Source organism: Sceloporus occidentalis, unplaced genomic scaffold, assembly GCF_023333645.1.
Source record: "Sceloporus occidentalis isolate IW3139 unplaced genomic scaffold, rSceOcc1.0.p SCAF_166, whole genome shotgun sequence".
In the NCBI taxonomy this organism is placed as follows: Eukaryota; Metazoa; Chordata; class Lepidosauria; order Squamata; family Phrynosomatidae; genus Sceloporus; species Sceloporus occidentalis.
Genome location: NW_028317146.1, coordinates 1,353,516 through 1,379,497, shown reverse-complemented (window position 1 = coordinate 1,379,497; position 25,982 = coordinate 1,353,516). Strand labels below are relative to the sequence as shown.

General features: G+C 41.0%; 1 protein-coding gene and 1 non-coding gene across 2 annotated transcripts; both read left to right on the top strand.

The window, feature by feature from the left end:
- Nucleotides 1–19,753: 19,753 nt before the first annotated feature.
- Nucleotides 19,754–24,563, top strand: LOC149279436 (large ribosomal subunit protein uL18A). The gene is made up of 8 exons (XM_089501184.1): nucleotides 19,754–19,793; nucleotides 20,426–20,495; nucleotides 20,592–20,707; nucleotides 21,008–21,142; nucleotides 21,766–21,968; nucleotides 23,235–23,412; nucleotides 23,801–23,889; nucleotides 24,430–24,563. The coding sequence occupies exons 1-8, from the start codon at nucleotides 19,791–19,793 to the stop codon at nucleotides 24,530–24,532; spliced, it is 897 nt and encodes a 298-aa protein (XP_089357310.1). The 5' UTR covers nucleotides 19,754–19,790; the 3' UTR covers nucleotides 24,533–24,563.
- LOC149279437 (small nucleolar RNA SNORD21) lies at nucleotides 22,871–22,966 on the top strand. Its single transcript, XR_016278580.1, has one exon. It is a non-coding gene; the product is annotated as a small nucleolar RNA SNORD21 (small nucleolar RNA).
- Nucleotides 24,564–25,982: the final 1,419 nt, after the last annotated feature.

The window sequence follows — 25,982 nt, the reverse complement described above, 5'->3', positions numbered from 1 at the left end:
TTTTAAAAGTAGACACCCCACGGGCATTTAATATGCCAGTATTTTAACTCTTTCCATGCGAGAATTGTTTTAAGCTAATATGCTAATTTTAGGACTTGCGCACAAAAATATATTTTTTATATATATATATATTTTTTTTTTTGTCTTTTTAAAAAAAAATTTTTAACATTTTTTTTCAACTTGGAGGTTCCCCTGATAGTGACATCAGTGGGAAATGATTTTTACATTTTACTATTTTTTTTCTAATTATTATAAATTTTATTTTATTTTTTAATTTATTTTTACTAATCACACTGTGATTAGAAAGCTGGCTTCCATTGACTTGCATGGCGAATGCAGTACCTGTATTCAACCTGCAAGTGGAGCCAAAGTTCTCTAGATGGTCTGGACTATCTAGCGAACTTTTAAAATTTGTTTGTTCCTGTTACAGGGCAGCGGCCATCTTGCTTGATGGCGAAGATCATCGGCAGCTGCGGCTGTGACCGCTCTCCGGAGCGGTCACAGCCCATCGAAAGGTAAGTGTTTGGTGTCGCTGGATGCCTCCTGATCGAGGCATTCCAGCGACACCATTTAAGTTTAGGAGGCGATCGTCGATCGCCTCCTAAACGCTTTTAATACGGGCGTCCGCCGCCATACAAAGTATGGCGGATGTTGACGCTCCGTGGAGGGGCCAGAGATGGCCCCTTCGTTCCGATAGCGGCGTTGCTGAATGCCTCGAGGTCGAGGCACTCAGCAACGTTTTTTGGGTGCAGAAAGCGAACACAGATCGCTTTCTGCACCCGTTTAAAGACGTGCCGGTCCTGGCACGTCAATTGTCGTAAAGCACATGCTTTTCCGTGTCGTACCAGGACCGGCAATTGTCGTTAAGGGGTTAAACATTCAGAATAATATCGCTGTATGTGTAAAGGTTCACTGCACAGAAGCTGGAAATTATTATTTTCTGCGGTAGGAGCCAAAAACAAATCTTGAGCCCGAGTAGATTTTAGTACACGGAGTAACCTTGGGTACGTACAGAATATAATACAGTTCTAGGCCTCTGTTAAAAGCGCTGAAACACAGAGTACCCAGTCTGGATAGTTTTGTAGAGGAAATGATACGGCGCCCATAACTCGGAAAACAATTCATTAACTTCAACCGTTAATGAATTGCATCGGAGAACAAACACCTTACAACGCTTGTCCCAACCAAGAGAATATTTATCAGCTCTGAGAATACCTTCTCCCTTGGCTAATCTATTACCGCCGTCTAAACAAGTATATCGCTTTATAAAACTTACACTACACATACAAAATATAACTGCCCTGACAAATCAAGATGATCTTTAAGGTCACTTGAAACACAATTATATTATAATATATATATGTGTGTTGTTAAGAGACAGTACAGCATGAAAGCAGAGATTCATGACATCCCGTTACACTGATAAATACTGGCAGTATTGAATAGCCAACAGGTTTGGTGACATGTATGTTTGTGGGAGCGAAGAACGTCACGTTTCAGACAACAGAATAATTGTTGCATGTATGGTTAGCGAGCCAGTAGGGTCCGTGTTGAAACAAACAATTGGTTGGAGCGAGGAAGCACACACTGCAGAAATCTCTGCTTCTGCTGTCATCCGAGATAAAAAAAAAAAAACACCCGTTAGAAGGACGCCAGCAGGAATCTCCAGCACTTCTGTGTTCGGGAAACGCAAAGCCGCAGGGTATCAAGGAAAGGGTTTCACAGCAGACCCAGCTCTGAAGCGTAAAGGCACCGCTAGGCAACATATGACACATTTCATCAACAGCACAACGATGATTAAACGCTCTCTTGCCAAATATTATGGTCAGAATTATATATAATTGCTATTTACTAATGGTAAATGAAAATATAATCTACATTTATTGCAATAAAAGATTGTAACCAGGAAGAGGAATATGAAGCCGTCACATAATAGAATAAAATAGAAATCTTTTTTTTGGTCTGGCTGATCATGTAAGAGGAAAAAGATGGAGATAAATGGTTGTTCAGCAGCACATTACGTGACTCAACATCCAACCGAGTAAAAGCTTTCAGTAACATGTTAAAGCATTTCGTAGCTGTACATCACAACTGTAACCACTAAAAACAAACAGCCACGGGTGCTTAACGCCCGACACTACTAAAGAAGGGAGCACTCTGCGATACCAGCCTTCGCCAAGATGAAGACACGAGTCCAAGAGCATTAACTCCCCTGTAGACCGTACATTATGCTGTACAGTTTTTGGCACCTCGTTAGTTTCCCCACAAAAATCAGTAAGCTCAATATGTCGACACACACCGGGGGAAGGAAGCTGCAGCATGTTTTTAGTTTCCCCGACATTAAACAGTGTATGTAAAAGAGATTTCATGCACATCGCTTAGGGGACTCCCTGGGACACTGGAGATAAAGAATCATTCTCTAGGGTCTTAAGAAGCTTTGGTGTAACTTTACAGATGAAGGGTCACTTCTGATCGTTAACAATATGTCAACAGTGACAATAAGTAAATCCTGGCCATAGCCTGCGTGCAAAGGACAATGCAGCTCTTCACCATTACACGCCGGAGCAGGACGTTCAGACACAGAACCTCACGGCAGATAACGCTAATCGCTGTCACTCCATACACTTCCTACCTGGTTTTAAAGCAGATGCTTTCTGATCTTTGGCCTTTATGCTAAAAAGGGTAGATTTATAGCTATTCAAGCTTTTTACACAAAGAAAAGCTTACAAAAAGAAAAATGGGATGCACCTCAAGGTAGTTTTGACATAACAGGCATGGAACACGCAGGTTATGTTATGATTGTTTTTCGGAGTGATTTGAAAGGATTTATTCCAGGTTAACACGTTTTGAAACAAGTGCTTGGAAATCATTAAAAATAGCATAGCATAAAAGTTCTATGCCCAACTTCTACTAAGAAATAGTTCTTTAATCGCGTAAAATTCTGACTCATTCATAATTTTCTCAGTATGTGTGATAGGTTGTTGGCCACAGAAACCTAAGAAGCCTCTGAGTTCTTCCTAAATTTCCATGCAATTAAATAATTAAAAAAAGATCTACTAAGGGTTATCTGAGTCCAATTAGAGAGACATCGGCCAACAAATACACTTTAATGCATGTATTTGCTTAGCTTCCCCGTTAAACCATAATTTCAATGGATAATTCAATTACTACAAGGTACCTTAATATTGGCGGGGTATATGGGGCTGGGAATTGTTAATATTTTATTAAGTGGAACAGCAACTTTAATTGAAACTGCAAGGAACTTCTGGATGGACTTCTTGTAGGCAACTTTTGAGGAGCATCAGGTGTGAAATATATATAATAATAAGAAAAAAACATGGCGGATCACTTTCCATCCAACAAGAGAGTTCAGCAATGCCTTTAGCTGCGGAAAAACCTCTTGGGTAGTGAAAGGTACAAACTTAATGTATGTCATTTTTACCTCCAGCACCGCAGACACACTATGATGGAGCTATGTATCAATAAACAGCAGCAGCTATTTTAGAGAGGGTTTGAGCAGAGCTAGGAGGCTTACAGGACAGTCAATCTGACACTTTTGAACCGGCTGTGATATTGAAGGTCGGCCAATTGTTGTCTGAAACTCACAAAGCAAACCAGAATACCCTCCCTCAGGCCTAAATCTGCGAGGCTGCCGTGTGTGCTTCAGTCCTATGTACTCATTATCAGGGGAGCACATCTCCAGCCCTCCGGGGCGGCCAACAGGGCACCGTTCTGGATATGGCTATACTAACGTGTGCCTAGGCATCTCACAAGAAACTTGCAATTGCAGGAAGTGATATATATATACATACACACACACACACACACACACACACACACACACACACACACACACAATCCCTAGGTAGACCTATTCAGGACACTACATGGTATATTGGCTTTTAGAAGCAGACCTGAGGAGTCTGAATCCATGTTGCTCCATGTGAAGATAGGGTGATGGAAAGTGAGGGAATGAGATTCTTATCAGTATGAATACAAGATGCTGGTCTCATGGCTCACTGTCTGAACCCAGCAGTGTAACTTAATTAATGCACATAAAAAGGGGTGCTAGAAGCTGCTCTATTGCTGGTGCTGGATCCTACGATGGCTAATGCATGCCCACCACATCAGCCCACAACAAGAGGAAAATGGAGAAGTGATTGTCGGGGATCTCTGGGATGGCAAGAACTCCAGTCTGAGGAGGTGCGATAGACCGGTGGTGGCAGTATGTCTGAGTGAGTGTGCCCATCTGAGCGTGAGTGTGTGAAGTAATTGATGGCTAATTTGTGTTGTGCGTTGTGTGCGCCCGAGAATGCGTGTGTGTATGTACCCAAGAGTGTGTGTGTGTGTGTGTGTGTGTTAACTGGGTCTTGCTCCAGGGCTCAGTATACAGCATGGCTCGTATCCTCAGCACAAACACAGAAGGAGGGGCTGGTCAGGTTACTTACTGCGGGGAAACAATCTCTGTATCACCGCCTCATCACAGAGAGCAGCGGGCTCCCGGAGACACGTTATACGTTACCTACATGGGGTGCCGGATCCAGTTCTGAGGTGATCTCAGGCCCAGCAGTCTTGACACGTCCCCCTGGCTCCGCTCACTCCTTGAAAACAAACCCTGACCTCCTCCTCCTCCTCCTCCCTGGATCCTCCTTTCCAGGAAGCCGGGGCCTGAGATAACACCTCTCCTCCTTCCGCGTCCATCCCATGTACCATGTCTCTACCGCAGAAAGCCCCGCACAGCCACTTACCGACCACAATAAAGCCCCACAAGTGTCTCCCTGCATTTCGGTTACCTTGGAATCTTTTTCCCGGGTCTCTTCAGTCAGGTAAACCATGAACTTCTCATCCAGTTCCCGCTCCACTGAAGGTTAGAGATGCCGGTAGCGCTGAACTCCTCAGTCCCGATCAGTACGAGATGAACTCCCAGGTTACTACTGCTCCGTAGCTCCCCGCCTCTCCACTGCGGCCGCTGCAGCCACCATACACTAACCGTGACGTCAAATGCTCTCTGTGCGCAGGCGCGGCTGCCACTTTAACCCGTCTGCTGCTGGGGCTTAGGGTGCTTACTCCAGGCTATTAATGTGGGTAATCCCCAGGACAGGGTCACCCCATACAGCATGGTCGGAAAGTTCCTGGTTGTGAAAAGGACAGATCAATAAAAAAGGAAGAAGCAATATGTTGCTGGTACTGGGGCACCCTGACCAGTAAACAGTAATGGTGGCCAGAACCATATGGGGAAGGAACTTGGTATAATTGGTATTAATTGCAGGGCTGCTATCAGGGGATAATACCCGTTCATGTGTATAGGGCCACCGCCAGGCCTTCCTGATCTGTCACAGGCCCTCTCATTGGCCCTCGCAGCCTGTTACCTGTGTCTGGGATCTTTTGGAGTTTTGGAAGAGATGACTGTTTTATGGGCATTGAGCCCTTATGATCCCTCTCTGGAGATTGGGGTCAGTGGTACTGAGGTCTCTTGGCCCTAATGTGGGAGCATTTGGCGGAGCAGCCCCTGTCTTAAATTGTGCCTTTGGCCCCAAGATTAATGGCGGCAACCATGATCCAATATATTGGTGAAAGCCCATCTGGCTTTGTGTGATCTGCACCTACAGGAGCGTGAAAGTTTCAGATGTAATGATGAGTTCAATAAGTCTTTAGAGCCCCAGCTGGCAGATCAATGACTAAAACAATGAAACCTGCCATATAAAAGGCTGGGGAATGGCCAGCATTGTCATCATTTTATTTGTAGACTGCGTGCACCTTCTGGGTAGCAGAGCTCCCAACCAAAGCCTTCTTTATGAATTTGTATTTTGTACCCAAAGATAATATAAAATATTTTTGGTACAGATTTCCAGATTTTTGGTCCTGTTGTAATAGTACCCTTTAGAAATGGAAGTCCTCCATTTGTAACAGTAAAAGAATGATGCAGGCCCTGTATGCGGATAGGTGTCATGCCTCCCCGGCCTTCAGGGCTCTCGGTGTTTACTCCAAGCTTTAGACATTTTCGCCCGGTCTCTGGGGGAGGGCAGGCCCACATGTTCACGTTCTTGGATTCTAATTATTTTTTGACTTGGTGCTTTCCTTGACAGTGTATCAGTTTGCATAAAAATCCCTTTCAATTTCCACAAGTCTTTTCTTCCATTATAGTTGCCATTAGAATTATTTGTCAGGCAGAACTGATTAGTTTCTGCAAAGAACCGTCGTGAAAGCTTTTAACTAGTTCATATTTGGAAGTTGACCCAACAGTCTCCAGTTGTGCATCTTTGTCCCTTAAGATATGCTGGGCAAAACAGCAAAACAACTTGTGTAAAACAGTAAAAGAACATTATGAATTATCTCATGGAATGTTTTGTTATCATATAACCTACAGACGGGCAACAACAGCCATTTTCCAGATGATCTTGATGGACGTTGTATCCATGATGTGAAGAGTGGGCCATCAGGAAAATCTCCAAAGGGGACTAAACATGAGTCCTGTAATAGTCCATTAGACATACCTACCGGCATCTCATCTTTACCCATGAAAACAGAAAATAGGAGCATCTTCTCTGACGGCTCGTGGGAAATATGGGAACATTTCATGGAAAGGCTTAGATATGACTGGTGGAGGGAGATGAAAGTCACAAACACATAATTCAGAATAACCTAATTTTACATATTAAGGACCCACTGCTATCACCCTGCTCTTAATATATGTGCAAAGCCTCATATAATGCTATTATTATGAACATAAATACCGGTACGGAGAATAATTAAAACACATTTGACATCATTAAAATAGCTAAGTGCTTTGAAAAAATACTGTTGTCCTGTCAAAACATAACACACCATCACTAATATTTCTGCCGTGTCAACAGTTTCTGACAATATCATTTCTAAAATGACTCTAAATAAATAGCATATATAGTACGCATCTATATACACATATACTGTTTACTTGAGTCTCAATGTCCAAAGAGAAAGTAACATACCGGAGTACATAGGGCTGTATAGGTATTTAGAATTATATTATTATTATTATCTGTCAGTAATAATAGTAGATTGTGTACATGGACCCAGATTAATTGATAGCAGGAAATAGACATAATGCGGATTTACGGGATTTCTTTTCATTTACTAACTATATATTCCATTGACTATACAATAATAAACATAATAACATTAATTTCCCGGCCAGGAAGTTTTGCAATTCATAATCGTATGCTAACGCAATCACTGAAGAGCTCTGATTTCCATACAATCCGTAGCAGAGCTGTACACGTGTTACGGTTAGGGTTAACAATAACGTTATTGTCTTTAATGAAAACATATTAAAATGACAAAAAAAAGACATAATATTTACAATTATTAAAGTACAATTATTTATAATTCTTGAAAGAGAGTCAATGATTTATTTAAAAAAAAACATTTTTTTTCTTTAAACAAATTTGCACAGTATATAGACCGGGCATATATAGTCCAATTGCCTATTGATGCCTTCGGACAACTTCATAAACTTGTTAACAGAAACAGAAATCTTTTACCACTTTCAACATAGTATCACAGGGGTAAGCATTCTCCTTCTGTCTCGCAAACACTTAACACTATCTGTTGGTAATTAACAAATGCACACAATTACAGGACGATTTGTATCCACTGACCCCACAGGCTGTACTTTTCAGTTGTCCCTTTGTGTGTTTTCCAAGATTTTGTTCTTAACTTCGGGAACTCATAGCTTTAGGCTAAAGAATTCCCATTCTATTCATTTTATTTTGGGGAATTTGCACAATCTCTGCCTCAGGCTGCAAGGTACTCCCTGTCCTGCAAGGGACTACTTTCCGTTCGTTATTCATATAAGAGATAGACACACACGCCAATAACTTCTTGGCTTTTTTCTTTAGTGTAATGATGGCTTATTCCTAGGTGACTTTTCTGCCTGAATCACTAAGTGGAATTGGCATTAGTGAGAAAAGGCATTAAGCTCCAACACATTAGTATCTACAGCTGACAGTCCAGCTGTCCGGATAACAAAGGATTACTACAGCTGGCATAAAAGCCACCTGGGAATCGTGTGCCGCCTGTATGTTAGGATTTCTGGTTAAATGTATTTTGATTTCCTGTTTAACTTCACTTCAATTCCTTATCTCGAAACAAATTTTTCCCAAATCTTTCACATTTCACAGTTCAGTACACCACATATTCCTATGTAATGATGTTTACAATGTTAATGATAGCAATGTATATGTAAAGAAATACACTTTGTAAATATACCATGGGAGCAGCCATTCTAATATGATTATTCCTCCCCATTATTGTGACTCCTTTCTATTGTTAATTCTATTTCTTGTTCATTGGTCCTAGGGTGATAAGATGAAAGACACTTTCAGGACACAAGTGATTAGGTAATGAGGTTAGAGTCACGAATCACATCTCCATCAAAGTAAACTTTTAAGGCAAATATATCCGAAACAATTACACAGAATGATAAAATGTAGATGTTTTCATAAAGGGTTACTTCTGCCATTATACGCACTTTTCGTGGTCTCCCTTTGCAATTGTATGGGAGGATTATGAACATTTGCCCGTTCCCCGGCCCACCAGCTTATAACTCAGGTAGGTGCTTTATTTTACTTTCTGTTTTGTGAAATACGCGATATACTTACCTTCTGTCAAGCGTTGTGGGCGAGTGTCTATTCACACCACTGTGCACATGGTTGCATGTAATCCTATTCATTTCAGTGGGAGTGTGTTCCGTGCACTGATTGGCTGCCCCAAGCAGCCAATCAGTAGCAAAAATCATCAGACCATGAACAAGGCAGCTGCAGGGCTGCAGCTTCTAGCTAAGGAAAGTGCTTCATTTTTTTTTATTTATTTTTTTTCATTTTGAAGAATGGGCATTAAAGTATACACAAAGTACTTTCATATTCATTTTTCTTTAGTGGGGCTGTCAGAGACATTAAACTGTCAGATCCTGTCTAAGTGGCATAAGATTTCCAACATTTACAATGTAATTACAGTAAGAGTGTTCACCAAGTTAGAGAATGCAGGTCAGATTAAAATAGACAAATAGCGATTGAATCCCAGGAAGGGTCTCTGGGGGGACATGACACAAAGGAGAGAGACAAAAATACAATCTATTAAACATCAATATTCCTAGAAGCAGAAACTGATATTTGCAACACAAAGCTTGAGTATATATATAAAGCTATTGCTGGAAATACTTTATTTTCTCAGAATATGAATTATTATATATCCACGTAAAAATAACAGATACTTTATAATTGATGCATGGCCAGGATAGTTACAGTCACCAACTCCAGGGCTAGCTTGTGCAAGAGTTTCAGTGGTCTAAACTAGACTCCCCCCGCATGCATGCACAGAAAGCAGTCAAAAGTGGTTAAAACTTCCAGCAGCTAAGGTGTTTTAGCAAGTAACCATTTAAAAAAATATATTTTAGGTAAAAAATGCATATATTGTGCATGCTTATAAGCTTGCAGGACATCATTTGCTGTTATCTACTATAAGGGGGGAAATATGTCTTGTTTGCATTTAAATGTAGTGTAACAAACATTACAGAAGTATGTATGAGTATTTTGGTGGATTTATGCTTATTCTGCATTCCCGCATTTTCTTGCAGGGTTATCAGATGTCATGTGCCTGCTTCCTCTGCAAGAACAAAAAGGACAGCAATTACATCCTTTGACTAGACCCACACATTGTGCGGCTAAAAACAAGATAGAGTAGTATGATAGACAGTGAGATGAGACTTGATAGGGTTTTCACGCTGAAAGGAATACGTTCCAAACACAAGCGATGTGTAACAAATATTTATACACAGACGTCCTAACATTTTGTGTTGGTTCATATTCATTTCTTTCGATACACATCTATTGCTGGCTCCTGAAAGTAACACAGTGGGTCCAATTTTTTATCTATATTCTTCATAGATGAAACATTCATATTAGTTTCTGTTGGGATACTGTTAGAACCTACATGGTCTGTAGGGTTGGTGCTGGAATCTCTAGATAGGTAGGTTATGGTACTTGGCAAGGCAAGGAAGATGATACCCCACACAGTAGGCAAAACAAAGTACATACAAACAGGAGGTAGTCCAGGGTGTGAGCCAAAGTTAATAGCCAGATAGCTGAACAGCGGAGGACAGTAGCCAGAGGGACAGGACTGGAGCATAGTTAAGACAAGCCGAGGTCAGTAGCCAGGAGGTCACGGTAACAAAAGTCAGTAGCCAGAGGGATCAGGCAGGCTGCAGCATGGTCACAACAAGCCGGGAAGGACAGGAACTGATAACTTGACCAAGAGAGGAAGGCCAGGCTGCAGGAACAGGTTCCAAGAAGCTGAGTTGCAGTACAAGCACAAATGAACAACAACAATTTTGAAATGTGCGCCATGATTTAAATAGACATTTGTGCATTCTCAATAATTAGGTTGCAGAGTCTTTAAGGAAGGATCCGCTCACGCACCGCCATACCGGCCATCACGCAAGCAATCAAGAAGTAAAACGTACATCTACTAACATAGGACAAATGGGCAGAGTAGATGAGCCAACTGAAGTTTCCATGTTTCCATATACCAAAACACATACGATGAACCCGTTCTTCAGGACATCATTATTCATATTACAAGTATTTTTAACCCTTTCATGCTTTTCCCTCGACCATTACCAATACTTCTGCTGGAAGACTACGCCAGATATTTTGTATCATTTCCACAGACTATATGACGATTCTTAAACTACTCTCTACACTACACCCCAAACCTCTGTGCTTTGCCAAAGTATAGAACATACCGTATTATCAGATGTATTAAAATCAAGTAAAACAGACATAATAACAAACATACATAAGAAAGTACATAGCAAGCAGAACATTTCCAGAAAATCTATAACTATGGCCGCAGTATTCTCATAATAGAGTTCATTTCCTAATAAATCATGTTTTATTTTAGATCTATCCAGGATATATTAAATCTAAGATCAATTAACTCCCTCTCTCCATGTAAAGGAAACACAATTAGTGGGCACATCCGCCTGTAATGTTCAAATCAACAATAGGAGATTGGTTGCCTAAGTAAATTACTGAATTTGGGCAAAGGTTCAATTGACTGGCATTGACAGCCCATGCTTAACCCTTTCTTTGTGTTACTTTGCTGTTTCACATTCTGCTTTGGAAGGTTCTTCATTGTTATATTATTTATTATATTATACATACATTTGGATGTCTGTTTATTAGAATCTTCATCTGCTACTTGCATATGGGTTGATATAACTTTTCTAGTGACTTCATAAAACACCTTAATGGACTCATTCTAAAATCCATGATGGATGCCTTTCCATAATACATTTATGCTTTAAAAATAATAACTGTATCTTTTTAAACTATACCATGTATGAAAGTCCTGTGGAAGTCCAATTTTTTTATATGGTTTCCTTTTCTAAATTCTCATTTTTCACTGTAACTGGATATGTAATGTTCTCTTCTCTATCATTGTATCCTACACCCCAAACAGGACCTAATTGTACTAAAACAGTACTTTGGAAAGCAGCCGAAAAAGATTTAGAGAATTACAGGAGGACCTTAAAGGCCACTCCAGTGTTCAAGGGGGCCCTCTAAACAATACACATGAAAGTACTTTCATGCATTGTTCAAAGCAGCACAAACGGAATAAATACTTACCTTATGGTCAGGGGGCTGAAGTCTAGTAAGGCAAGAACTAAGGCAGAGGTATAACACCGCCATGCCACCCCAAGCTGTGTTAAGAGGCCTCCACCTCCATGAATGTGCCATGTTTTCTCAGAACATGTGCTGCACATCTTAAAACAGTACTCGTGTATGTACAGTTATATTAAGGAGGAAGTTAGTAAGCACAAGAAAAAAATGATGTATGTGGTCAGAGGTACGTTTACCAAAAGCAAAGGCCATCAAAAGAAATAGAATTGCATGCGTTTGAACCAACTACAGTGAAATGTAACTTGCGGAATTGCATATGAAACTTCTGTTTTGTGAGTTTCCTTATTGTTGATATGCAAGTGGCTGTTTTCAGAAGGGGTGTGTGGTTAGTCCATTTAGACAGAGGGTTTATTTAATAAGGAAATAGAAGATCAAATATTATGGTTTAGCTGGCTAACAGTAAATTGCTCTGTATTCATTATAAGATAAATAAACACTCTCTTATCAATAGACAGTTCCACTGGTGAATATTCCCATAATGTTTATCAGGGCCGGACTGGCAATGATGAGGCAGCCCTGGCATTTTAAGTTGTTTTTATGCTCACCTTGCATGAAGCTGGCAAATCCAACTGGCGGGCGCACACTGCTGCACCTGATCTGCCGCTGGAGCAGGTGATCGGATAAGTAACAGGCGCATTTGCCGGTCCGGGCCTAATGTTTATTAGATTGCAAGCCAGCCACTGCCAGTCTTGTTGTTGTAGTAGTCAGGTACTAAAGTATCAAATAAAGTTTTACCGAATAGCTGGGACCAGTAAATGAAAGAGATAATTCTTATAACTTTCAAGTGAAACGTACCAATGAGTTAAGAGGAATCTTAACCACTTAGCAACCTCAGGACGTACTATTAGGTCGTATAAAGCAGGCCCTAGATGACCAAGGACGTGGTAGGGTTTTTGGAGACATGAGAGGTCAGAGTGTCATTCTACAGCATTACTAGCTTCCTGCTGACCGATCCGGCGTAACGGAAAATGGCGGGTTACACTGGACAAACAAAGAGTGTCCAACTGAAGTTCTGACTCTGACGGAACAAGATTGAAAATAAATAGGTTCCCAGAGGATCTATCCAGATCCTCCTTAGAACTCTGATGAGCCCCTGCTGGCTGATCACAGGTACTGAGGCAATGGAGCCCTGCTTGTTGATCACCTGTGTGATCAGCAACAGTAAGTAAAAAAATTAGTTTTGAGTGAAAAGTATAATGGTTAAGCATCCGTTACCTAAGTGAGAGTGTGGTACCCACAATGTTTTTTTGCAGGGTATTATACTTTTTAACAAACAAATACCAAGGTGTAATGTTTTAGGATCATCAAGTATCAATCTTCAAGCATCAAGGAGCAATGGACAAGTTACCATGACGTTTAGTTTTTTTTTTTATCAGGAAAGCCAATTAAAATACATTAAGGTTTATTTATAAGAAGTAATTCAGAGTTTTATAATGGGTCTTTTCACCATATTATGCAATGCACTGCACCTGCCAATTGAAATATTCAACTGGTTGCTATGCTGGAAACACCACATTTCGAACTATAATAGAGCCCTATCATCAATAGAAGTTGTCTCCATTTTTGTATATGGTGCACATATTTGTATGTGTTATTGCATTTTACATAATAAAATAACAAGTGTGCAGCCCACTTTTGACGTTTTCTTCTACAGCCCTGTGCGTTTGATGATGTCATTGACTTTGTTGCGATGTTTGTGAGGCTCTATAGTTCCGTTATCGTTCACTTACTGCTTCTGTTAGATGTCCCAATTGGTTAATATGCATAATATTTATATATATATATATATATATATATATATATATATATATATATACTGCCAACATAACAATAATTTGAGTCTCTTAGAATCCATCTTCTTTGGTTTGTGATAGAGTTTTTTCCATACCCCATTGTATAATAATGGCGAATATAATGGCGCTATATAAATAAATAATAAAATACCAGGAGTTGAACCCATGCCCAGAGAGCGCTTGGTAGTTTGAGGCGTCTTTTCTGTACCTCACTTTTGGTCACAAAGAGCCACCTGGTGGACAAATACAGTTAAAATGTTTAAGGCAAATGTACTGAAACTATATCATAGGACGGCCGCACCTTATATAAACACTAATCTCTCATCACTGTGTCCGATACATAATCATTGCGATAGAAAAACACATACTAATAAAGATAAAAGTGTACCTATGTTGCTCCCCCGTCCCCATGCACATACCATGTCTTTTTTAACACTTTTAGTATGCCAGTATAAACATAGATGTGGTGGCTACCTGACTCGCCTCACACTAAGACACGCTAACACCCATTTAGTTTTTATGAGTTGGGACTCTTTGAGGAGCTGGCAGCCAGGGAACAGGTTCTCTGTAATGGTTCTCTTCTCCTGCTCCAGCTACATGAGCAGTGGTATGCTTTATATTCTATTAACGCATCACAGGGTCACTGTTAATATAACAAATTACTTTATTGTGATATAGTTATATACAATAAAACAGTTTATAACTTTATAGTATGTCAGCCATTATTATAATCACAAAGTAGCATTTGTCTACAACCTGCACCAGAACAGTCCAGATGCTTTACAAGCTTCCCTTTGTCTTGTCCTCAAGCAAAAGCAATTCACGTAATAGTCAGAATAAGTGATATATTTTCGCATGATGAGCAGAATTGGTTTGTGTGAGCAGGAAATCATGCGTGGGGGGACTGATAAATGACATAAAATCAAATTGCTAGTCCAAAAATAAGGTTCATTAGCAAGGCATTGCAGACTTTTTTGGAACAATACAATTTTAACTAAAGGTGATAGTATTTTGAAAGAATTGCTCATAGACAGCAACAATTATGAGAACAAACAAATCTTTTTTATTTAATAGTAAACATTGTATGGATGGTTTAAAGATGAGCTGCCTCTGGACTCACAAAGAGTCATTCTTCAGCACACAGGAAAGAAAAAACATTTCATTTATTGAAGGAAATCTCCGGGGAACCATGGCTTGAAGAACTGCCCTTCCCTCTGGGCACTAAGAGGCTAACTCTGACTAGAACTAAAATGTAAAGAAAAAAAAACAAGAAAAAAACAAAGCTATTAATTGGGATCATTAGGGTTGACACACAGTTCACAGACTTCAAATCTGTTGCTGGAATCCTGACGCTCTGCGGATCTCTTTGCCGGGGAGCCGACACTCCGCAGATCACTTTGTCAGGTAGCCAGCTGTCTTGAGATGGTCCTTCAAAACTGTTTGCACTCTGTGTGTGTGTGGAGAACCAGTGTAACATATGAGACTTCTATTATGATGTCGCAATGATAGCTGGCAGAAGAGGTTCCATTGAGCACAAAGCACTTTTATCTCTTCCACTCTCATACTACTAAACACTACAGCTTTATTTAAAAAAACAAAAATTGTAAATGTAAATCACGAAAATACGAATCCATTAATTTTGTTTAAAAGATAAATGTTTAGAAATCCCAATGCTGAGCCGTTCATTATTTTTTAAATTTCCTTTTATGTGACATTTTACTGTAATATTTAAAACTATGAGGATTTACCCTTTTCCTTCTAATTAGACCCTGTTGCCAATTCATTTTATATTGAAAAAATTGGGCCCTGCTCCATGCTCCCTAGCATGCAATCACTCCCTTTTTCCTGCACCCAACAAAATATTTGCCACACTGAATCAGAATCAGGCATACAAATCTTGTATTTGCAGGTATACAATAATAATGTATGGAAACATAGCATAGCAGGTATAGATAAACAGAACACACAATAAACTGGAAATCATATGTAAACTCAGCAGATCAAATAAACACTTGGAAACAGCATTGCAGGTATTGATCAACTGAATAGGACAAACAAACCCTTTATTTGCAGGTATCACATAATTAATTTACACAATAATTTATTCTCTCACTCACCCCACTATCTACCCCTCTACCTCCCTTCTCGCTTGGCGCCCCTCTCTCTCCTCCGCGTCAGAAAAAAAAGGACGGCGTTTCAATTCCAATGCATTGTCCCGGATTGAGGCTGCCCGGGACTCGGGACTTAAAATCCCATTGCGGGACTGTCCTGGGCAATCCGGGACATGTGGTCACCCTACCTACTGTTTACCCCCATATACTGTATAAATCAACTGAATGCAAAACCAGTAAAGCGGTTAAAGATCAACTGAATAACATATGAAAGCGCAGATCAACTTAATTAGATATACAATCACAGGATTTTAAAAGAGTTAAGGAGGCAATCAACAATCGAAGATGAACAAGAAGACGAACACAAAGAGTTGGCCGGCGCCCAAGTCTAATATTTACCCACTATATAAGAAATATTTATTTTCTACACACTGTGTATATTAAGATTAGGTATAACATAAGCCAAGCTGTATTTTCTCAAATGATTCTTGGTAATTCATTAAAGAGAGCTAACACTGTATATTGTTTCAAGGCTTTTTTTAAATGTTGTTATCTTGGAGGTTTTGATGCAAGAATGATAAAATTAGCAGGACATTGTAGCAAACTGGAATGAAACACAGCTCCTCTGGTGTGAAATGTAAAATTCAGAGTAGCAAACATGAGTGAAATGAGAGCAATAATATGTGACGCTTTGTTGTTAGATGACAATGTTTTGTTTATCCTATATAGTCATTCGGGATGGGCTGGGTTGGTGGGCAATTGCCCTCCTCAGCCTGGTCCTAATTTTTCAAACAGGGCTGCTCTATCTTGGATAAGCTTGCTCATGTGTAATAGCGCAAGTATGCAAGCAACTATAATGAATAGTAATGTAAGGGTGCGATAGGGTGAGGTGTGACAGAATACATTTTAGTGTATGTATGTGTTAGTGTGCGTGCTAATGTGTAGCTTAATTACTTGGGGCGAGCAAGGGCCATGGCCAGTGTTCCCTCTAAACTGTGCTCTGTGAAAATTTTTGCACAAGAGAAATTTTCTGCGCCCGCCAACTAAGAAAAATTAGATGGAACATTGGCCATGGCCCATGGCCCATGGGAAGTACTTGGCTTTACTTACCAGAAGGTGCCAGCCCTGATACAAATAACACATCCTGCTGTGAGTTGTGGCACTGATATCTGAAACATCAAGTGTAGTCCAGGGTCAGATCTAAGTGTGTAGGAGGACTTTACTTCTATACAAAGAGAGTTCTTAGGACTTTACTTCTAGTAAATACTGCTGCTGAGTATTATTCAATCCTTATAGACACCAAGCGGGTTTCTCCTGCAGTGCTTCAGTCGGCTATAAAGTAAGGAGAGCTAAATAATACTGCGTCCATGTACACACCATAACTGCAAATATGAAAGATGGGTGAAGGAGCACCACTGGACCTCCAGCAGAATATTAATCCTCACGTTTTATTAAAAATGCCTCGTTTTACAAGCACATGAAGATATAATAATATTTTTATTAAACGCAAATGCTAAGCCAGACCCTGGCCCAGCTTGTGTTAGTCGATCTGACACACCTTCCTAAGATGCAGGTTCTCACACGTGTTCAGCAGAAAAGCACAATGACTCAGAGACTGAGACAGAGAGAGTGAATACTTATGCGCCTTTGGCGCAGTATTGTCTCCACAATTTTGAAGATTTATATATTGACTATTAATTCTCTAATGTAATAGTTTTCAGTAGACTTGTGCATTCGTATTGGAGTGAACATGAAGGGTGCTTTTTCATACCGAACAAACGAATATGGCGGCGGCAAAACGTTTACGAAGACACACAACACGAAGTGCACTTCATTGGTTGATGGCAGAGGAGGCCCCTCTCAACGACATTTAAAATCCTGGCGCCAAAGCTGCTGCGTAGTGCCTGCCGCGTTAACCCCCTATTAACCCCTTCTACAAAAAACGGCAAAAACGAACACGAAGAATGTACACGAATATTCGCCCCAAACCGAACACAGGAACGGGTGAATATTCGTGGAATACGAAGATTTTTTTCCCCAAGAAGATGAAGACGAACACGAAGATTTGGCTGGCGCCAAAGTCTAGTTTTCAGTATATGAGAAATTCCTACACAAATCATTTGGCGTTAAATGTCAGTATTTCTGGGAGACAAATAAACTATTGTTATGTGGCACGTGAACCTCTGTTACAGATATGTATAAATATTTATAGTAATGTATAAATAGTAATAAGTAATTGCTTGCAACATTTTAGATTGGGGATCATTATAGGGAGCATGCAGCCATCGTACTTTGACCATCCATCAAATTCTTGTAGGTCATTAAGGACAAGTAAGTTTTTTTCCTCTATTTTGAATTGAATTTTAGAGGACCTGCCTCAGGCGGTGGTGTGGTATCCCGTAATAAAGTCTGATTGTTACAGAAAGAGAGTTTGCAGGACAGTTAAAACTGCAATTATCTCAGTTTATTTATTTATTGTGAAGAGCATGTTCCTCCAGGTCATAGGGCCATCTCCTTGATTTAACTTTACATTATACAGGAATTTGTACAGCAGAAGGCTATCACCAGCTCTTCCTCATGTATTGAGTGGAAAAGAACCATTCGCTAGAGATTCAGAGAAAAATGAATGTAGGGAGCCAAAACTTTAGTTAGCACTAGCTTATGTCAGTAGTCAGTATGTCCCCCTAGCCTCCCGCAAAGCCCTTAAAATCTGTTGGGTTAGAACTGAGTTTCATCAGTGCCCATTATATCCCTATATGCATTGGCGCAAATCAGACCAATGTACCTTTGTTTTTTACCGTCATTCAGTAGGTTCACCATCATTCACCAAAACGGAGATGTGGACAAAGAAAGATGATTAAGGATTGAAGAGAGAAGGGAGAAGATAGAAGAAGATGCAGAAGAAGATGTGGAAGATGTGGAAGTGGTCGGCAGTAGTGGAAGTGGTCGGCAGAGAAGGTAGGGAAATCTTTAGAGAGCATGAGAGAGAATGAGAGTGCGAGAGAGTGAGTGAGAGATTGAGTGTAAACGTGGGTAAATGTGTGAATTGAATGGGCAGGAACGGAAAATCGTTGCTCGAAAACGAATGGGCCAATAAACATGACGAATAAACATTGCAAAAAACATTGTAGCTCTCCTAAAAAAATGTAAAAGTTAAAAAAGAGGGAGGTTGAGAGAGGGGGACATGCACGAGCTGCGTGGATTATCAAAGAGAGTGAACCTGTCACCTGTGTATGTATATATCTGTAAGTGTATATTGTTAGAATGTCTGTGTGTATATAAGTGTATGGTTTTACACTTTGCATGTAAATGTATGGTGTTAGAGTGTGCATACATGCATGTATGCATGTAGGTTTATATGTGTAAGTGCATGGTGTTAGAGTGGCTATGTGCTCTACTCGCACCCCCTTACCTCAATCCACCATGCAGCCTGCATATCTCTCGGACACTGTGCGTAACGTGACCACACTGCGTTCCTGCCTTCCTGTGCCAGTCCAAAATTATTCACAAAGGAAAGGATCAGCTCTTTGTGAACAATTTTGGACCAGCTCAAAGTAAGTAGGAACTCAACAGTCTGCCAGTCTGGTTTTGCGGTGTGCGTCTGCCAGTCAGCGCCGGGCCGGATATTATATCACATCTGGTGCGTTGCTGACAGGTATCCGCGCAGTGGGAATAAATCTACATGTGGCCACAACAGCGGCGGCCAATGCAAAATCTATTTTGCTCCTGCAGCTTCATTGGCACCACGGCCACATGTATAATTAGATAGTCGACCTCAAGACTGCCTCAATGCAGGTAGCCTACTGGGAAATCTCCTGGTAATTATTTATATCGGACGCCAAATTATGTGTTTCTATTCATGTATATATATATATATATATATATATATATATTTCCCATAAAATATGGGATGCAATCATTAAACACGCAAAAATAAAACAGCAATTTATGCAGGCTTCCCACCATGAGGCGGCAGCACCTTTTCTCATGCAATTCCCGGCTAAACCAGTGGTTCCTTCTTGATGCATAGAATGTTCCTTTCGGCCGATCTGCAGCCTACTTACTGCGCATGCGCAGTATGCACGGCCTTTTCCCAGTGCTGCAGCGCCCTTACGTTTGCGCTGTGACTCTCCGGTCCTAGCCCAAACGGAACAAAATACGCCGAAATGGTTAGTAAACCGAAGCAATATCACCGCATACCTATATTATAATGTTCCCTCTATAACGCGCAGCGATTTAAAGGCGACGGCGGTGGATTTCTGGGACGGATGTTGTCGGATTCGAGAAATGTCAGTGGGGGAGCTGCTCCTTCCAGCGTGGCCTAATGGCTGCTGCAATGGCTGACCGGCCGGCTGGCAGAGGGACTCCTCTCTAGTTATGTGTAGTGATTTAGACAGGTCTGCTGTGATTTGGGTGTAGTTTGTGAGTCTGTAACTTAATTAACTCAATATTTTTAATATTCTTGCAAAGTGGCTTAATGCACCGACTCGTAAGACAAGGGGGTTTTTTTTAACTTGGGTTTTTATGCAAAAGTGCATTCCTACTTTTACCTAATTACAGTAAACATGTATTTTTTCTCTTGGCTATCGTTCTTTATGAGCTTTGATTTGTAAGTTTTATATAGGAAGTAATGCCTCACTTGGCTGTCTCCTGGGTTATTGCATGGTGGGGGAGGGGGATTGCTGGGATGTCCTGTATTGGATATCCTGTATTGGATATTTATATGCTTTGTATTGGGCTGAAATCCATAGTTACTGTAAGTTTATTGGCATATAAATGTACTTTTTGTCTGCTCTTTCAGGGGTTTGTGAAGGTTGTTAAGAACAAGGCCTACTTTAAAAGATACCAAGTGAAGTTTCGCAGAAGGAGAGGTAAGTCGGCCGTTCACGCCATCCTGTGATAATTTTGTATAGTGTTTGTTGAATATGCTAATGGATCGCTGTGTATGCTCTTCTCTTGTGTTCCAGAGGGCAAGACCGATTACTATGCCCGTAAACGCCTGGTCATCCAGGACAAGAACAAATACAATACTCCTAAGTACAGGATGATTGTGCGCGTAACCAACAGAGACATCATCTGCCAGGTATGCTGTGACACTGGAACTTTGTTTCTACATTATCAAACTTGTGTGGTTTAAAGCTGACAAAGTAGCTTTTATTAGGTACTTCTTTTGTATATGTCAGGCACCTGAGTTTATTATGCACAATGAATTCTGTAATGGATTTAATGTAAGTGGAGGGTGCTGTTACTTAGTGTTAGGATCCGGGTTTGTTTTAGAATTGTTAAAAGATCCTAGATGTGTTCTTGTAATTTATCTGGTAACACGACCATGCTGTGGTTACCTTGGGTGTCGTATTGACTTAATGACCCATTCCTTTCCCAGGTTGCTTATGCCAGGATTGAAGGAGATATGATTGTCAGCGCTGCTTACTCTCACGAACTTCCCAAATACGGCATCAAAGTTGGCCTGACGAACTATGCTGCAGCTTATTGCACCGGTCTGCTGCTGGCCCGCAGGGTAAGTGTTTGCTAATCTAGAACCACTTGCAAGTTCTATACCTACTGGTTAGACTGGGTTCTACATCAGCTCCTTGTATTTTGAGGAGTCTTATGTTAGAAGTAAGCTTTTCATAATTAAGGTCTGAAGTTAAAGGCCTTACCTGCCAATATGGACTTGAATTAGCTTCACAAGCTGGCCTGACGGTGCAGGACCCAGCTGTGCCCAAAAAGCATGGTCAGCTCCTTAACTTCACATCTCCCGTGGCTGCCTGCATGGCACTTAATTTGATCAATTTTATTGGCTGTCCATAACAGTCGGTAAAAAGCAGACTTCACTTCCTTTCATTTGCTATTTCAAAGAACAGACTTGCCTAAATATGCCAATTGCTATAAATACGCACTTTACAAAGTGTAGGCACAAGCCCTGATACAGCATGCGGAAGTCATTTGTGTCTCTTCCACAAATGCATTGAACGCTCTACAGAGCTTATCACTTACTACTTGTGTCTGATATGTAGAGATGCATGTATGTGTTTCGGTGGTGTTGACATACTGGTTATGAAAGATCTTTAGTAAGGCCGTGCTCTACAGGTAATTCTTGGATCTGTGTAACCTGGGCTGATTTGTGTGTTTTCTGTGTAGCTGCTTAACAAGTTCGGCCTTGACAAAGTCTATGAAGGCCAGGTAGAGGTGACTGGAGATGAATACAACGTAGAGAGCATTGATGGTCAACCTGGTGCCTTTACATGCTACCTGGATGCTGGCCTAACCCGAACCACCACTGGAAACAGAGTCTTTGGTGCTTTGAAAGGCGCTGTGGATGGTGGCTTATCCATTCCACACAGGTAAGTGCTGCTCAATTCCCCCGGGACACTGACCTTTTTAGTATTATTGCTAATTAAATGGAGTTAATTCATGTGAACTTTATTTCAGTCAGCAAACAGTAACGCGATTATAGTATTTAACTTTTGTTGAACTTTACTGGGGAGATGGATGGTGGTCTGATTTGGGGTGATCTGTTCACATGCGTGTGAAATCAAGCTTACTGGTTTGCTTGCTCCGTGGTCCATATGTTCAGGCTGCCATAGGTCTCTAGATGGAGAAGAGACATCTTGGGTTCATAAAATCCATGTAACTTAACATGTTTTTCTATGTTGGCATGATAAAAAGGTACCAACTGTAGTCGTTTTATGTTTTGTTTTGTTTATTTTTCCCTTGGTGTTGAGGTACTACTGTAGATGGGTACAATAGCTATAGAGATTTGTGTGGAACCTACCACTGAGGTAGATGTAACGATTTATCAAGGGCTTGTAGTAGGCCAGATGTGTATCCATTCAGTAAATCTTTTGAATTGTCAGCTTGCTGCAGAGCAATGATGCATTCTGGATCTGTTAACACTGCAATGAATTTGCCAGCTATAAAAACCATGAGTTGCATAGAGACTGCAATTTGTTTTTCCATCCTTAAGACTCAAACCTTAATCCTTGGCGTTGTCTTTCTGCCTATCTTGTGCATGTTTAACTTCCCATGTGTTTCATCTGTCACTTCTGCTGGTGTTTCTTGATCAGTCAGTTTTGCTCGCTCCACTGTGAAGGATGGAGGTCCTCCTCATCCTGTGTGAACAGAGGAGTTGGCCGCATCCATCTGATTTAACCTGCACCTTGTCCGTGCTAATGGCATGTTTGTAAATAGGTTAAAATGTGCTACTCACAATTTGAGAGCATATTTGTGTAATGGCTGTGTAGCTGCTAAATGATGAATCCCTATATCTGAGCATACTGTAGTTGGTCCTTCGTTTGCTTGTGATGCAACTCTACTGTTTCAAGACGGGACTGATAGCAGCCTGGTTCTCAGGGTCAGGGAAATAACTAAATCAAACATGCGCCACTCTAGCCCTTGTATGCTGCAAACAGGTGATACATGTAACAAACGGCAGCTACAGCACATACATCTAAACATTTAAAATACATGTCTTCAGACGCGGATCATGGTGTGAATGAAGCAGTTGGACTGGAGTTGTGTAGCCCTGAGCTACGTCTTGACATCACTCTAACTAGGGGGTATCTTTAGCATGATTTGGCACTCAAGTCCTTATTTTCCCCCCTTTCTAGCACCAAGCGATTCCCAGGCTACGACTCAGAGAGTAAAGAGTTCAATGCAGAGGTCCACCGCAAACACATCCTGGGCCGAAACGTGGCCGAATACATGCGCCTCCTCCTAGAGGAAGATGAAGACGCATACAAAAAACAGTTCTCTCGGTACATAAAGAATGGCGTCACAGCTGACCTTGTAAGTATTTGAACCCAAAAGTTATTTAATCTGCCTTATCTTTTTTCTTACAACAATTCAGCCATCCTAGTTTAATATTTGGATGTTTACATTGTCTTGTCTGTCATCTGTATCCCTGAATGCCTTTATTGTGTTGACAAGGCAATCTAAACTAAACTGACAACTATGGAGCCTGTCACATCTGTTTACCATTTATGACTGTTCTTGTGATGTATCTGTAGACAAAATTACTGTCCTGTGGAGCATTCATACTCTTGGGGAACTCCAGAACTAATAGCATATATTAGTGTTTTGTTTGTTTGTTTTTGTCCCTTTTCTTATTGCATAGGTAAAGTAGATGTACATTCTGCAGTGTTCTTGTGGTTTAAGTACTATATATTTTTCTTAGGTGGAAGACCTCTACAAAAAGGCTCATGCTGCCATAAGGGAGAACCCAGTGCATGAAAAGAAGCCCCAGAGAGAAGTGAAGAAGAAGAGGTATATCTTTTTTTTTTTTTTTTTTTTTTTTTATGGTGCAGGCAGAGATGTGCAAATGTCTTATGGGGTCAGATGCTATATGCACAGAATTATAATAACTTTTAAGCTGACTTATGTTGAGGAATGTTATTTCTGTACCACTTGTCTATTGGTAAAATCTTGGCATTTCAGAGTGCTCTGATCACTGCTATTGGCAGAGTTGCAGTTGTGGGTCTTTGGCTACGCACTACACTACGTTGGGCCAATCCCAGTAATCCTCTGAGGAGACCGTGCATATAACTGAACAATGCAGTAAAATTGAGGATTCCTTCCATTCCACCTCGATAATTAAAAGATGCCATGGTTGTATGTGTCCCCATAATGTATTTGAGTTGCAGTGACATCTTCCTACAAACTCCTGGCATAATGAATAAACCCTTGTATTTCCCAGTGTTTGTGGGAACCGCTTTTCTTTGTGTCGAAGGGTGTGTACTTGCCCAGTGCAGGGCTGAAGATATTTTACTGTTTTATAAAATGGCTTATTTTGATTCATCTTCCTAGGTGGAATCGTGCCAAACTGTCCCTGGCACAGAAGAGAGACCGCGTTGCTCAGAAGAAAGCAAGCTTCCTCCGAGCCCAGGAGAAGGCTGCTGCTGACAGCTAAGCTTTGCTGCCGCCTGTTTTCTATGAGTCTCAATGCTACAAAATAAATCTATTCAATCTACTTTCATGTGGTTTTTTTTGTTTTTTTTTCTTTCAAACAATTAGTTAAAACCTGTTAGTACCTGCTTTCATGTCAGTGGAACAGTAACATCACGTGATTGGGTGGGGTATGTTCTCATCCCAGTGTTCGGTACTAGGGGAAGTGGTGCCCTGGGTGCCATGATTGTTCCCTGCACCAGTGTAAAATTGTTCACAAGACACGCTGAGCCAGCCCTTAGTGAACAATTTTAGACTGGCTCAGCAAGGCAGGAAGGGAATGGGGTCATGTGACGATTAAAAATGGCACTTCCTGGCATGGGGGATGGCACAAAGAAAATGGGATGAGGAAATAAAAGGGAGAGATAGATGAGGTAAAAGGGTTTAAGAGTTTGTTAGAGCAGGCTGGTGTGTGTATTAAAAGGGTAAGTGAATGTGTGTGTTTATGGGCAGGCATAAGAGTTTTGTGTATTTTGACAGTATCATAACTGGTGTGATTGAGAAGAGACCACCATGGGTGCAATCTGAGTCCCTGGTAAATCTCGTGGGTGTAATCTGTTTTGGGGCAAGTCTTTTTATATACATGCCCTCCAGAGTTTCCCAGCCTCAGTTCCAAGACTTAATCCTCAATTCAGAGGAATAAAGCTAGTCCCTTACCTCAACATGCTCAGTTTGACTCTGCAGCACATCTACAAAGTCCTCTATAGTCTTCAAACTCCTGGGCTAGATGGTGAATCTGGAGAAGTCACATCTGGCTACTACCCAAAGAATCTTGTTCCTAAGCATGCTCTTGGATTCCGTGCAGCAACTGATTATTGCACAGGACGAGATGGGCAAAATCCAAGATCTGGTCCCTCTCTTGAGAACCATCATGTCTCTGTTGTGCTTGGGCCCTCGCTTGTGCGGGAAACCGCTGATACTTCCTGCTGTCTATGGATTTCTTGGGTGGATTTCACCGTGTCCGGATACTGCCAAGAGGTCTCAGAAATGGTGTTTACTTCCCTAACACCCAAGCATGTTCAAGACTGGGTTATCACTACTGACACCATTTCCTTCGGTTGTTGAGCCTGTTTGGGAATTCTTCATCAGAAGCTCTTACCTGAGCAAGCAAGGTAGGATGTGCTTATGGGCCGAGGACAACTTGACCCATCTCTCCACCCTCCATAATAGGAGTTCACAACATACAAGCAGACTAGCCACTAGACCAGGGCCGTCCAACCTGCGGCCCTCCAGGTGCTGCAGGACTACATCTCCCACAATGCTCTTTCAGCTAAGGGGCTGGCTGAGGATTATGGGAGATGTAGTCCTGCAACAGCTGGAGGGCCGCAGGTTGGACGCCCCTGCACTAGACTATCCTTCCAGGAGAAGGAAGTTTGAAGTCTGAGGTATTTTTTTTGCTCTGCAGATGGGCGTCT

What these genes read in the sequence shown, in the direction of transcription:
- LOC149279436 (XM_089501184.1), top strand. An exon ending in GTCTGCTGCTGGCCCGCAGG is followed by an intron (nt 21,143 to 21,765) that starts GTAAGTGTTTGC and finishes TTTTCTGTGTAG; the next exon opens with CTGCTTAACAAGTTCGGCCT. An exon ending in GGCTTATCCATTCCACACAG is followed by an intron (nt 21,969 to 23,234) that starts GTAAGTGCTGCT and finishes CCCCCTTTCTAG; the next exon opens with CACCAAGCGATTCCCAGGCT.